Here is a 15,616-nt window from a genome sequence, read left to right on the forward strand (position 1 = left end):
AAAAACCAAAAAAAAAAACAACAACAAAAAAAAAAACCAAAAAAAAAAAAACGCCTGAATTTGCTCCAAATCAGTAAAAAAAGGTTTGTTCACAAAGCATCTCTCAGACAGGAGGTATCACATGTCTGGGTATCATAAATCACAAACGCCTCGGTTCTCGAGTCCCTACTGGAAGCCCTGGCTGGCTCTGAACTCCTGTCCTCCCGTTCTGCCTGCGGGCTCCTGGGATTACAGGGATGTGCCGTCGACACCACCTAGGTTTAGTTTACGTAATTCATGGAATGAGGTGTGGGCAGAGCACCAAGAAAGAAAACGAACCGAACAGCTTCAAGACAGAAGAGGGGCATCATTACTCAGGGGCAGATGCTTTCCTACTTGGCTCACTTAGACTGAAACCCTACAGAAGGGCCGTGGTGGGGAAGCTAAAGAAAGGCCCCCTGCGACGCGCAGCTCTGATCCACGACCAGGTCAACCTGAAAACGTGGCCATGCTAACGGTCAGAGGCTCTTCCCAACCTCCCTCTCCTGACACCAGAGGTCCAGAAAACAGTGGGTTGGTTCACAGTGACTGCCAGAGGCATGGAACCTGCTGGATTCCTTAGTGACGTAAACACAGACCAAACAGGGCAGGAACAGGAACCTCGGCCAACCCAGGGCTCTGACGTTTAGTGTGTACATCCCCGCAGCGAAAGCTCCCTGAGGACGTGTAGGCATCAAAAGTTTATAAATTCAAGGCTGGGGTCCCGTGTCCTGTGTGCTTTTCAGTCCAACTTTCCTTATCTCCTCTTTGTCAGAACTTGCCAGAACCAGACCTTAGTTTATTTGTACAAAGTCATGACAACAGCGGCACAAAAAATGTTACAGTTCACTTGCGTTCACCTGACTCTGGCATGCTGGGCAGGGTCAGAACTTGCTTTTCCTGCCACAGCTGTGTGAGTGTGTGTGTGTGTGTGTGTACTAAGCCTATCTAAAACATGACAGAAAACCTAACATCCCAACGTCTTCAACTTGTTCTTTTGAATTTCAGAAGGTTCCATGTGACTTCTGTTCTCAAATACCCTGCTAACTGCACCTGTAAGGAATAATTATTGAATGTATCGTGTTGAGTTTAAGCAGTGGGTAAATTTTGAGAAATTCAACATTTACAGTTATTTTGGGATCCCTGACAGTCCAGATTAAAACACGTAGATTTTGTTTATTAAATGCCACAAAGACTAAGAGCCTTGGCTTGGGGTCACACGACACAATCAGTGACCTGGCCCAGATCAGGCATCTGTGTTCTCAGTTCTAAAGCTGACCAGGACACAGTCCTTCCAAAGACGAGAAGGAAACTGAACAAGTTAGCTCTAATTCCTAATGGACCTCTGCTGGGAGAGCTGGGGAAGACTGGGTCCCTGGTTTACTCTTACTCCAATGGCATTTTCTAACTAGCCCATCACCAGCTAGGAACTGTGGACCCTTGAATCTTCTTCCTCCGTTTGTCCCCACGTAAGACCCAGTTGTTAGACAGCTCTGATGCAAAGCTGAAGCAGGCGACTATGAGGCTGTCCTGTCTGACCGGCCTGTTCTCCGTTTCTGCTCCCTGCAGTATCTGTTGCATGGAATGGATACTTTGCCTGTTAAATAAACCATCGTGACTACAGGTCCTGTTTTGTTTTAAAAGTCTCACTCAAAAAAATTCTCAGTAACGTGTAATCGAGAAGGCTTGCTTTAAAATGACTGCCAGCTAAAACAAATAAACAAAAAGCTGCGATTATGTCATTACAAAATGTAAAAGCACAAACCATCTCCTCTCCTTGGCTGAGTCAAAGGGTCGGAGCATTAAACGAAAATGCTTTCTCGGCCTTGTTGTCAAAACCTGTCTTCCTTTCAGAGTAAAACAGCCACCTCTTAGAGTGTGGCTGAAGGAACATTTTTAAGTTGCCAGTATGTGGAAACCAAATGCCTTGCCAACGGAGGTAGAAAATAAACCTGTGCGGTGTTTGTAAGCAGACGTGTCTGTCACTTCTGAGCCACTGGACTATTGGCAAGGACGCGGTGAGAACAGCGTTCCGGGTGCTAGCGCAGTTAGGTGGGCTGAGCGGGAGGCCGTCTGCTCCTAGGCTGTCCAGTGATTGGCGTAGACAGAGCTATTCATGTGCTAAACACCGACAGAGTCACTGCAGCCTGACCTCCTCGGTCAGCTCAGGGGATTACACGCAATCCCTATAGGATGACTGTTGTAGCCATTTTCCCTGCCACAAACACAGGGAGTTCTTCTATGGTAATTTCAATAGAGTAAACAAAGTCAACTTTACTCTGAAAGACACAGTTCCTGCTCTACAGAAATTTCACTTTTAAAATGCAAGGTTAAACATGACTCTATTCTACTCTTCATTTAGCTCAAAAATAAACTGCTAAGCAAACCATCAGTAATGTGAAATCTAGGTCTTGCTAAAAAGTGGCTTCCCATTAAATTACAAACAAAAAGGGATTAAGATTATGTTATTAAAAAAAAAAGAGAGCACTTCCTCTCCTTGGCTGAATCAAAAGCTTTAAGCATCGCTGACAGCAAGGCATTTAAGTGACAGGCTGGACTGGTATCAGAGACAAGTGGCCCAGGAATCTGCCTGATGCCAGGCACCTCAATCAGGCCAAGAGATCTCCAAGCAAACACTGCAATGCCAAGATGCTGTGATAGGAAGTCAAAGATCCCAATTTTTGATGTCAATCAAAATTTTTTTTAATGATGTGGAAACAAGGGAATAATCCAATTTGATAGTGAATGCAAAGAAGATGAAGAGTGTATCTTTGTTCTCTGCATTTAATTCTCTAACAAGTGAAGTCCGAGTTTTGGGTTAATTCGAGTACGAAACACTGGCAATAATCGCTTCTTATCTCGGTGGATCGACCCTACGTCTCTGCTAATGCCGGTGACTGGCCTCGGAGATGCAGCGTGCTCAGAAGCATCCTGCTCTTGTTGGGGTTATGGGGACCAGAGAGGACTAAGCTGCTCTGGCGGCAGTTTCATTCACTCTGGGCTTCTCCATACACACGACTATGAGGCTTCATGGAGACGGGCAAACAGGTGTTATAAAGGACAGGGTACCACATGTGTAGGATGGAAAAGTGCTACGCCTGCTGTTTGTATTGTAACCAAAAAAAAAAAAAATGAGCCCATCAAACCACTAAACAGTCAAAAAAAAAAAAATCCAAGAGCCAAGTTTAAAAAGAAAAAAAAGACATTGGTTACCAAATACAGGTTGCTTCAGTAAAAACACAATCAGGGGCACTGAAGTCCAAGGACGGCTTACAAAGACCGTCTTGGGAAAACAATAAATACAGACAAGGTTCTGAAGAAGGGATGGGGCTCTATTTCTTCTGAGAAAGTCACGGCAGTGCTACAGGTAAATTAGGGCTTTCATTCAGGATTGAATGGCCACCCCTTTGAGATGCCCACTGGCAAATGGCCATCCCGAGACACACTAACTGCCTTGCTATTAGGGGGACATCCTAATTCTCACGGCTGCACAATGAGCCATACCTAAACTCTGCTTCCCAATCTGTGGGTATTCAGTGTGTACTGTATGGGGCCATGCAGAGATGTGACAATGTGTGTTTTGGAGAGGCATCTTCCTGGTCTTCTGATCACCACTCACATTACAATGTCAAGGACTTTGAATGTATAGGAAGCTTCTGGATAAAGGGATGTTTTTTACTGTCTGATGTTTGTGTATCCCACCTTCTCCAACATCTTTCCTAAGATGTTATCATCACTTAGCAACTATTCCTATTTAAGCATGGACCATGTTGTTCGCTGCCTCAGCCTTCGGAGTGCTGTGATGATGCTGTGATGATGTAACTGCCCACCATGTTCAGCCTAGCATTGGATTCTTCCAAGAATGCTTTCATTCTCAAAGTACAGGGGTTGGACATGGCACAGAACGTACTTTATAGACACAGTCCACTTCTGACCAGCACACCAGCGTCAAGTTCTCTAAGTAGAACCACTTGGGGGCAGTGTACAATCTACAAACGTGTCAAGCATGGCTTCTGTGTGGAAAGAATTTCAAGTAGGTTCCAAACCCAGTATGTTAAAAAAACCACTGTAAAGCCCTTTCTTTCCCAATCTCTTGCAGTTGCTATCTGCCTGAATGCAAATTCAAGGTACACTCCCAAGACTGTGAACTAGGCAGACAACCACAGCTACCACCCTAGCAGTATCTGAAAGGCATTGCCAAGCCTACTTTCTCCTCCAAATCTGAAACCTTGCAATCTACCTTACCTCTAAGTTCATGATTTATTTTCAACAGGAAGCACCTTCCCCGTGGTTTCCAGGAAAAAAAGCTAGCACAATTTGTAAACTCAACCAGGTCTACAATCTGCCTCTGCCCCTTTTCTGTTTCTTTTTGGTTTTGTTTTTGAGACAGAGTTTCTCTGTGTAGCTTTGGAGCCTGTCCTGGCACTTGCTCTGTAGACCAGACTGGCCTTGAACTCAGAGATCTGCCCGCCTCTGCCTCCCGTGTTCTGTGATTAAAAGAGTGTATCACCACCACAACCTGGTAGATGCTTTTTCATTTTTGGTTTTTTTGAGACAGGGTTTCTCTATGTAACGGTCCTGGCTGTCCTGGAACTCTTCTGTAGACCAGGCTGGTCTTGAACTCAGAGATCCGCCTGCCTCTGCTTCCCAAGGGCTGGGATTAGAAGCGTGCGCCACCACTGCCCGGCTAAGCCTCTGCCTTTCTTTCCCCACTGTGTTTTACTGGAGGTGCTTTCCTACATCACTACCTCTCTAGGGTCTACTCCAAGCTCTAGTTCTTGACAGGCTAATTTGCATTCCAACGCCAGTTAAACAATTCTTTGAAAACAGGAGGCCTTGCAAGCTTACCCACCAAGAATATAAAAAAAAAATGTCCATAGCATCTACCCTCATCATTTAAGTGAAATGGCATCTTAATACCACGAAGGATAGAAGACACATGAGCACCAAGTCTTCCTCTCAGTTCTCCACTGAGCTCAGCACTCCCAACTGCCAGGAACACTTTTCTGGACTCCTGACTGTCTGTGTCCTCCACCAGCTCCTGTCCCCTAGCAAAGGTCCCTTCTGCTCTAGCCTACTCAGAAAGAGGAGTCTCTCACGGCTCCACCTGAGGTCTGCCTTGCCTCTCCTCACTGTCTTCTTAAGCAGTAACTTCAGAGCTCTCCTACTCCGTCCTAATCTTCTCATGGTCACAGCTGCACCTTAAGAGCGAACACCCACAGCTCAAACACTGCTGGCGGTCAGATCGGCGTCCACATGCACCAGCTGCAGTAACAGCTCTGGCAGGGGAAGAGGGTGCTCAATTATGTGACTTCCTTAGATCTAGTCCCACAGGTTCCTGAGAAAGAGGACTCGACTACTTAACTATACTTGTGCTACACGTATCTATTACAGAGGCAACACTGGAAACAGAGCCAGCGAGAGTGGGTTCCTTCTCACAGGGCAGTTCTAGAATATTCCTAACTGCAGTACTGTATCAGAGCCTTCAGGACAGTGCCTTCTGCTGTGATTTTGCTCAATCACCCACCCCCACCCTGTACACTTTCATCATTAAAGTCAAAGACGACTATAACCGACTTTGGTGACCAGGGAAATGTCATCTTTGCCACTGAATCATCATAGTTTCGATTCGGTGCAGAGGCTAAACTTACTCTTGGAACGATATCCTATTTGTAATCAAGAACTAGAACAGAAATAAATTCTACTTGGTGTTCTAAGGTATCAGACTTGGTGAAAATCTGAGATAAATTACATTAGGCTAAAAAGACAGTTCAGAGGCAGATGGATTTTAAAAACGAAAACAATTTGTTTGGAATGAAACAAGTTTTAGTGTTAACACTCTACAGGGGATGTAGTGAGCATTGCAGGCAACGGGAAACAAGTTCACCTACAGCCCAAAGGATGCTCTGAGCAGTCGATGGACTTTATCATTCACTTCGGACAGAAGCTTCCGCTCTGGGACAGACTCCTGACCACTCCAGATCAGGGCTGATCATGCCCACAACTTTTATTTCCACGGACCATTCTCATTTTAATGGTGATTTATGAACCACACAAGGACAAAGCAGAGTCGTTGTCAAGAATGAGCTGCTCTCTACACCCCTAGAGCTGTGTGAACTTAGGGAATTTAAGAGAACCTGTCCAGAACCTACTAGAGATGTACCTGCCTCGGGGTCTCCACGAGGGTAAGCATAATTCTCGGAACATGCTATTCACTGGTGGGTAACCTCAGTAAGCACAGTGTGTGTCAGCTAGTACAGTGATCCTAGAAGCCAAATTATTCAAATGTTAACATTACGCAGCCTCAGCTAGTGTTTCACATGCTTTGATGCTGGAGCTGACTGCTAATGCTGACATAAAAAACAAAGGAACAATGACAGAAACTCTGATCATTTAAGCTAACAAGGTAGACACCTGAACAAACTTGGGCCACATGTGTTCAGGCCCAAACCTTTGGAGGTCTGACCCCAGGAAAATTAGTTCTTGGCTGTACAGCTAAGGCTCATGGGTAAGGCATTTCTCCCCGTTTTAAGTTGTGTCACTTCTAGGGACATGTCATCCTTCCAAACTTGTGATCAGACTACACAGGCTGGCGTGAGCAGAGGTCAAGGGAACAGTGTGCAGCGTTCACATTAGAGGGTTCACAACCGCCTGTGGCTCCAGCTCCAGGAAATGGTGGCACCACCAGGCTCCCCCATTCATGTGTATATACGCCCACCCCCAACATTACAAAAAACTTTAAAAAGGGTACAAATGAGAAATGAAAGAAATATGGTATCTCTTCATGAAGTCAGCTTTACTCAGACTGGGGTAAGGAAACTTCAGTCACACAGAACTAGGAAACACTTGGTTCCAAAAATATTAAGATAGTGGTTGTGGAGCAGAACAAAATAAAGGGAGTTTTAGAGGAAACACGGCAGCGCACGGAAACACTTAGAGAAGACAAGATGCGCCTGTGGCGGACCATCCACGGCAGCGCACGGAAACACTTAGAGAAGACAAGACGCGCCTGTGGTGGACCATCCATGACGCCACAACTACCCAGCACCTGCAAGCACTCTGGAGAAGATCCAAATGCTTAGCCCACGGCTAACAGTGGTGCCTGACCAAACTTGGCAAAGCAACTATTACAGAAAAAGGAAACAGCCCTCTCTCTACACAGGGCCCCTAAAGACACGGTGACAGCATCCAGCGAACATTTACATCTCAAACAATTCATTTTTTATTTAAACTGTAAATTATGGGAGCAGACCCGAACCCAAAACGCATACACTGCGTATGTAAAGTAATGAAGACTAAACTACAGTACGCTGAGTAAAACAAGTTTGGGCTTTGTAGTTCATGTATGTTCTTAACACAAAAGGCTAAAAGGAAAAAGGCAATAACAAGCACCAATCCTACTGAATTGAAGTGGAAAGAAAACATGATTTAACGATGAAAATTCCTTCGGGGTAACCAGGATAAAATTCAAGAAATATCTCATATTCTGCCAGAAGCAAATTATGATACGGAAAGATTAAACATAAACAGGAACACTTGAAGGTGATACATGTCAGACTCTCCAGTCAGGATTTTAAACTTGAGTGATGAGGAGAACAGCAGTCTAGACACAGAATTCAATTAATTATGAATGGTTTTACACGTTATTAATTTCACTAACGGAAAGTTTAAGACTGAAATTATGTTGTCCCGTAGGGGACACTGCATAGTAATGATACAGACTCTCAAGAGCCGAGATTAGTGTATCTATACATCTGTAGGGAAGAGGGAACTAGGCGGGTTTCAGCCGAGACGTGGAAACACAACCATCATTTTTCCCCCTTCAAACTTCCTGGAGCTCGGACTGAACCCAGGGTGAGCACACACGACACTGGGCTATACGTCTACCAGAACAATACTTCTTGGATTGGAACTAAATCTCACATTTTACAAGTCAACAAAATCTTAGAAAATGAATGCATTTCAAGTGCCCACTATGTTTAACATTTCTGCTCAAAATAATAAATTAATTAATTAATTAATTAATTTCCCAAACCACAAAGTGAAGAACCATTTGTCAGATAATCTGAACTAGAGACAAACAAATTAGGGATTTTGCTGTAGTCATCCACAGACACAGATAATGAGCAGCCTCTTATTTTACATGTTCTGGGGAAAGCCCAAACCCAAAGACAACCAGCTGCTTCTGCCAACACGACTTTGAATTTCAACTACTTCGTGCATTTTTCAATCTTACTTATATTTAACTCGAAAGGAACTTATTTTTAAACCAGTGGTGCAGCATTTATTTTTGGAGTCACACTCCTGCTACGCTGACTTTTTCATAGGTTCCAGGGTAATAATTTTATTTTTAGAACTAGGGTGTAATTATATAACATTCATTTCTAACCTGACTGGTTTTAATTAGCTGCACTATTACTTAACAAAGAACACAATTAAGCCGTTTTAATAAATGTTGCTGGTACAATCAACCTGCCTGGTAACTTGCAGTCCTATCATTGCTAATTATGCCTCTCCTTAAAAAGTCTGTGCAAATGAGATTGCGCTATCCACCGGACGGCCACCACGAACAGCTCTGACAGATACTCTGAGAGAACATTTAGCAGCTGGGTGGGAGCTTCTACCAGGGAGCCTTCGAGATCACATTTAATATCATTTAGTGATTCTCAACAAATCCAGACAGCACACAAGAACAGACTAAGTCATAGGATGTCCAAGACTGACAAAGACTCAACTGATTTTCTTTTTTAACACAAGAGAACCCTTCAACTGTTTACAGAACACAAATGTAATTATTATGTAACTCAGAGTCTCAAGTACATTGGAGGACAGAGAAGAGTTTCACTATGGGAACAACAACAAAAAAAAATCACCAGATACGCGATATAAAAGCAAAGATGATTTCAGGTAAAAAGTTTTCCTTTCAAAAGTTAAGTCTTTCTAAATATGTAATTTTAATCGTTTACAGTATTAGAATTGAAAGCATTTCAGCAACGTAAGGTCAATACTTAAAACGCAGCAACACAACTACTTAAAATATTTACGATCAGCCATTTTTGTTTTAAAAGCGTTTTTCTATTAAGAAATGTAAGGAACATCCAATTTTGTTAGCTCTATTTATATTAGATAGTAGGTTTTGAAATTTCTTCAAGTGTGACATTTTACAGTATCCACATTAGCAAACTATTAAATCTAGAGGAAAAAAAACCTTCTAAATATATTTAAATTTCTTCCATTTCTAGGAAATATAAAATGTTTTTTGAAATTGTACTGCAATTTGAAATGAAGCATGAATATTATTTAAATATATGTCCATACATAGGTGTCCTCATCAGAGAACGGACTGACTGAGTGAAGAACAGTCTGTTCTAAGTCAACCTGAACTAAACTAGACTTCATGGAGCGTGGTAATTAGCTTTTTACACCCCATCTTCAGGTGGCTCTAGCTTCATTGCACAATGCATATGCAAGATCTAACAGAAGGTGGCAGAGAACTGAGAGGAGGGGAAAACCACATGTTAAGTAAACTAAATTTAAAATTTAACATTTCACCCTTCAACTTTAGTAGATAAATCAAGACTCTTAAAAAATAAATAACAGGGGCTGGAAAGATGGCTCAGCGGTTAAGAACACCGACTGCTTCTCCAAGGGACCTGAGTTCAGTTCCCAGCATCCACATGGCAGCTCACAACTGTCTATAACTGCAGTATTCAACACCCCCACACAGACATACATGCAGGCAAAATGCCAATGCACACAAAATAAAAACAAAATATTAATGAAGAATAAAGAAAATTCTCGTAACTAAATTTGCAGTGAACTGCAAATCAACCTCTAAAGTGAAATGATAGTAGCATTAATTATTTTAAGTGAATAATCCTTCTTTATAATAAACGCTGGAAAGTGCGTAAGGTCACACAAACCTACAGGCAGGCATTCAGACATCCCTGCTTCCCCTGCCCTGGACTTTCCAGACACTGTTCCTTACTCTCCTGGCAGACAGCACCGGCAGCAAATAGGAACAGCAACAGGAAAAACCACAAGTCTTTAAAGTCAACACGAATAGATCTCGTTAAATTGAGACTGGCAAAAATTTTAGCTCTTTATGGCAAACCCTGGAGTAAGAATACCGTGATTCAATAAATCATCACAAAGGACTACAAGGGAAGAACAGTTGTCATTTTCATAACCTGAGACGCACACACGTACATGTGCTCACACTCAACGTCAGCAGTTCTTTCGCAGGAACAGAACATAAACTATTACACATACCACACTGAACACAATGAAAGCTGTTAACTAGAACCAAAAGTTAATTTGAAATATCACAGATTAATGCTAATTAATGCAAACAAGAGCACTTTCCTATTCAAAACCTTTAAAATATATTTAGGGAATCCCTCTAAAACAGAAAAGTGCCCTGACAATGAATGCGTGCAGTGTGTGCTGTGGACAGTCTCGGAACCGACTGGAGAGAATAATCGAAAGCTCCTGAAGGCAGACGTCTGTATTAGTCAGGCCACGCCACATAAACTCTATTCTGCTGACAACAATTGTATCCTAAGCAAAGACTAAAAAACACTTTATTGTTTTGGCAGTGGTTATCCCCTACTATTTGAACAACAAATAAAATGAGTTGCATTCTTCCTCAGAAGCAGAAACAGCCTGCAAATAGAATAAAAGTGTTTCTGGCTTTTACTTTTACGTGATTGTGTGTGTGGGCAGGGGGGAGGGTGTCAGCCAAGTCTTTCTTTAAATAATTCAAGTACAACTAATGGGAAAATCCCTCCCTACTATACATCATTAAAAATAAAATCTCAAATGACTTTCTGGTATTTTTAGTTTCCTTTCTAGGCAATCTTCAGAACAGTCAATATCTTCACAAAAGATAATTTTTTTCTAAATTAAAACCCCAAGTGTTTTTTTTTTTGTTGTTGTTATCTTAAATATCACTGGTGTTTTTACAGATACAAATATATTAAAAAAAACAATAAAATCGGCTTAAAATAAATTTATTGTACAATACAAAAAGTAGGCATACTGGAAAATAAAGGTACATTATTAAATATACAAAGCAAATGAAAAAGCTCAACAACAGAAATGTTTTAATCCAAACACTAAGATAAAATGCACAACATTTATGCTAAAAAGAAAATATTTTAGGAAGTAAGCATTTCAAATGAAATGTTAATGATGGCCAAAACAAGAAAACGAAAAGAAAAATACGCTATCATGTAAATGCTTGAATATCAAGAATCAATAATGGCAGGAAAAATTAAACCCAACAATCCTGGGTACTTCTCAACGGACTTTATTTGAGAACACTGAAGGGGCTGAACCACTTCACGAACTGGCACGGCTTTCCTCTCCTTCTCGTCGAGGTCTGCAGACAGAATACCTTACCCCTCTTACTCTAGTGTCTTCCTACACACTTCTGGACGCTTGTTCCTAACCGTGCTCCTCAAGCACAGCAGCTGGCTTGATTCCCCCTCATGGCTGAGTGTGCATCTAAGCACTACCAGCATTATCTACAGGAAGTGCTACAAATTAACAAAGGAATTCTGGAATTTACAAATATGCACATGATATGAAAATTTTGTAAAGTAGAGCCAACTTGTGAATGAAACAGCAAATTCTGTGTACAGAGAACGTCCACATGAGGGGCAGGGGCAAGACGTACGAGGCATCCAGGTAGGGGTGCATCTGAACACTGGGGCAACAGAAAAGACGTACGAGGCATCCAGTTAGGGATGCATCTGAACACTGGGGCAACAGAAAAGTCTTTCCTAAAAGTCACCATGGAATTATTTAAATTTAATACTTAAATTAGTCCGAGGTTTTTAGGTAGCACTTCTGGGGAGAAATTTCTTCTGTCAACACCACAGCTTCCAATCTCAAAACTGCTCACGAGGACTTTTCTACACCTTCCTATTTAGTATCTATGTCAATCAAGTATTTTTTCCTGCGCTGTCCTACTGCACATATGCCTAACTCTAAAAAGATGTAAGGCTTTTATTCTCAACCACTTGCCTAAAATTTACAAGTTTAAAAATGAATTTGAAAAAATAAATTTGAAATTGTGAGGAAAAACAAGATACATGGATGAAGGAAGAAATGCAAATAAATACTATAGAACTTTAGTATTTTTTGGCCAAGTTAAAATTTTAAAAATAATCCATATAATTGTTCTCAATCGGATAAATGGAGCCCATAGTTCTCTTGAAAAGAAGTTTTGATTCTCAATATTGCATTTTAAAACAAACAGAAGCATTCAGATTTAACAAATATTTTAGTTGCACATGTAATACCTTCAGACTAAATTAATTTCATAAGTATGCTAATAAAAGTTCAAAAAGAACAAAATTTATGAGATGTAATAATTTATCACAAAAGAAATATTCATTAGCACTTATGAAACACAATAAAATTACTAAAAGCTAAAAAACCAAAATTTACCATTCATACTTAAATACAACAAAAAAATTACATGAATAATATGAAAATACAATCCATTTTGAAGATATTTACTGTCTTTTTCTGAGCAGCTAACCATTATAGCTTTTTAACAACAGCACACACCGTTCTCACACACCTACGATTCTTTGGCTGAACTGTTTCAGTGAGCCGAAACCCGATACACGGGGCTCTGACAGGACAAGAGGGGTGGCAAAACAAAACAAACACAAAAAAGCAAACCAAAACAGGTATTTTAAGATATTTGATAAATTTTAACTGCATTTTAAATATTTAGAGCCAATTTATCACTATAACTGACATATGGGTAAACCAAAGCTAATTTTATAATCTACTGCTCTTTTAAATAAAATAATTTGGATTACTTTGCCTGTTTAGTTTTGTATTTAGCATGGAAGTACTTCATTACTGTCACTACCAATATCCTATCGGGTATAGCATAGGATAAATAACTGGAAAAGAAAACAAATCCATTAATACTTTGACATGTAGGTTTTAAAACTCATAACAATGTGGTTATCTGACTATATAGTGAAAATTTTAATGTAATTAAAGAAATTGCATTTTTGCAGTTTTAAAAAAATAAAGCAAAATTTGCTTTACTTGTAAATGCTCGTCTAAAAATTAACAAATCTTTTCATTTCTTTATACAAAGATTACAAGCAAAAAAAAAGTTTTTTTTAAGTGTTACGGCTCCAGTACCCAAGGTTGATAACAATGAAAAACTCAAATAAAGACTTAGTTTGGAGGGGGAAAAGCCTACAGTTGTCCCCCAGGCAAGGCGGATCTCTCGCAGCTAGCCCGTGTCTTTAGCGTCTCTCCCCCAGACTCTCCATTCTATACACTACAGTTGTAGACGTGTCCTCACTCGCCTCGGGCGACACTTTTTTCCACACTGTGTCTTTTAAAGCAAGTTCTTGCTGGAGACTCTCATAGTCCAATGGTCCAAAGGAATGCTAGTTGTTCAAGCAACATACACAATTTATTAGTGCACTCGAGTGACGACAGGTCCATGCTACAAAACGGTATTTTTCAACGAAGGTTGTTGAGATCCGTCAATACGCTCACCCACCACCATCTGACATCGTTATGTCTGACTCATGTTGACTGGCAGGAAAGTTCCTGCACTGCCAGCTTTTCAAAGTTCTCAGACAAACTAACACAAACATAAGCCAGCACTTACAAAATGTACTCAGCACACATTTAAATTACTACTTGTAAGTGCTTTTCTAATACACTTTCTATATACTAACATACTTCTTCATAGGAAACAAAGGAATGTTATTAAAATTCAACAGCAACTCCGTTGGTCCAATGAAAAAAAAAATTAAGTCCTGATCTTTGGGGGAGGGGTGGTTCGAGGCAGGGTTTTTCTCTGTAGCTTTGAAGTCTGTCCTAGAACTCTCTATAGACCAGGCTGGCCTCAAACTCACAGGCATCCGCCTGCCTCTGCCTCCCAAATTCTGGGATTAAAGGTGAGCACCACCACCGCCCAACAAGTCCTGATCTTAATAATAGCTCTAAATCTGAAATGATTATGCACAATGAGGTCACAAACAGTGGTAATATGCAAGACCTTAGGGGTATTTAGCATGGGGTAGTAGAGCTTCCTTATTGCCTCTAATCAACATTGTATCATTAAACCTGTTCTGGAAAGTGTTTTATCTCCAGTGGCCTTTTTGTTCTGAAGTTTAATGTACCTTTCTATTTACATATCCATCCACACAGCAGACAATGAGCTAAACTTAACCCCAAACAATAACTGACAAATATTAACAGTAAAAACAAGGCTTTAACAATTGGATTAATAATACATAAAATCTTCCAATATCTTTTTTTAATATAATCAATTATAAAACAATTACATAAAGCAGCAGAAACCAACACTGCTGCTAAGCTAACCATTTCCAGTTTAAATATCAAGAGATGATTTTAGTATCTATGTACTAGTGAAAATAAAAACGGGAACCCCGTATTTATTACATGGAACTGTAAGACTGGGGGTTGTCTGTGACAGCAGGCGAGGCTGCTCCCTGCCCCAGACAGCAAAGGAGAAGGAAGAAAGGACGGGCTTACCCTCTGATCGCCACCTTCCCTCCGAGGGTCGAGTTTCTTTGCAAAGTGTCTCAGATTATCATAGTTATGGAAGTTACACAGAGAAACAAGATCCTGTGAAGAGTTACACAGAATATGGTTAAGAAATCAGCTACCCCCTGGCTATGTGTATTCATAGTCCAGTAAATTATGCTTATGCTATGCAGCTTCACTACTGTCTCCTAGCAACCATGCTGCTTGCTGGCTAGTCAAACAGCCCAATGGTCAGGAAGAAGAACAACTCCTGGCTGACTCCTGGGTAAGAACTGAACATTAAAGCTTAGTCACTCAAATTGTCAATTTCTATAACAAAGGATTTTTAACAAGTCATATCAAGGCAACTTGTGTAACCATGAAATTTTTTCTTTTAAAAATCACTTAACCAAAATACAATTACATTCTTTAGATTTGCAAAATATGTAAGCCTGAACTGTAATCAGAATTTCAATTGGGAAGCCCATAAGTATATAGCACTCAACAAGGGCTTTGGGAAGTAGTAAATGAAAATAAACACAAAAGCTAAAACATTAGCAAGAAGTAGTTGGTAACCACTAAACTAAAAAATAAAAGCATATAATTTTAAAACTTATTTTTATTTGCAGTATAAGTTGCTTTAATAACTCAATTGTTAAAAGAGATTTTATTTTTAATTCTCTATTGCTGAGTTCTTAAAAATTGAAAATAAATTATAATCTGGGAAATTAAAACACTCAGTAAAGAGAGAACTCAGATTTGATCCCAGCACCCACATGGCAGCTCACAGCCATCTGCAACTCCAGCTCTGGGGATACAACACCTTCTAGCCTCCAGAGACACCAACTACAGAACATATACACCCATACACATACAATGAAACTGTTTAAATAAACATAAAAAACAAAAATCTCTAAAAGAAAATTAAATGGGGCCCAGGTTAAAGGCCGTCTGCAGCCTCTCTACAACCACCCCCAACATAACCTAGTAAGCTATAGTCCACACAACCTAGTGAGCTAGTCAACATAACCTAGTGAGCTAGTCCACACAACCTAGT

The 15,616-nt window shown here is 40.5% G+C and overlaps 1 protein-coding gene across 1 annotated transcript in view; it reads right to left on the reverse strand.

Annotated features, from left to right (window-relative positions):
• Nucleotides 1-15,616, reverse strand: part of Gls (glutaminase) — an 85,767-nt gene that overhangs the window by 11,110 nt on the left and 59,041 nt on the right. Inside the window, exon 18 of the mRNA XM_026788841.1 lies at nucleotides 14,569-14,661. Within this exon, the coding sequence (XP_026644642.1) occupies nucleotides 14,569-14,661 (93 nt within the window). The remainder of the gene's footprint in view (nucleotides 1-14,568; nucleotides 14,662-15,616) is intronic.

Source organism: Microtus ochrogaster, unplaced genomic scaffold (genome assembly GCF_000317375.1).
Source record: "Microtus ochrogaster isolate Prairie Vole_2 unplaced genomic scaffold, MicOch1.0 UNK8, whole genome shotgun sequence".
In the NCBI taxonomy this organism is placed as follows: Eukaryota; Metazoa; Chordata; class Mammalia; order Rodentia; family Cricetidae; genus Microtus; species Microtus ochrogaster.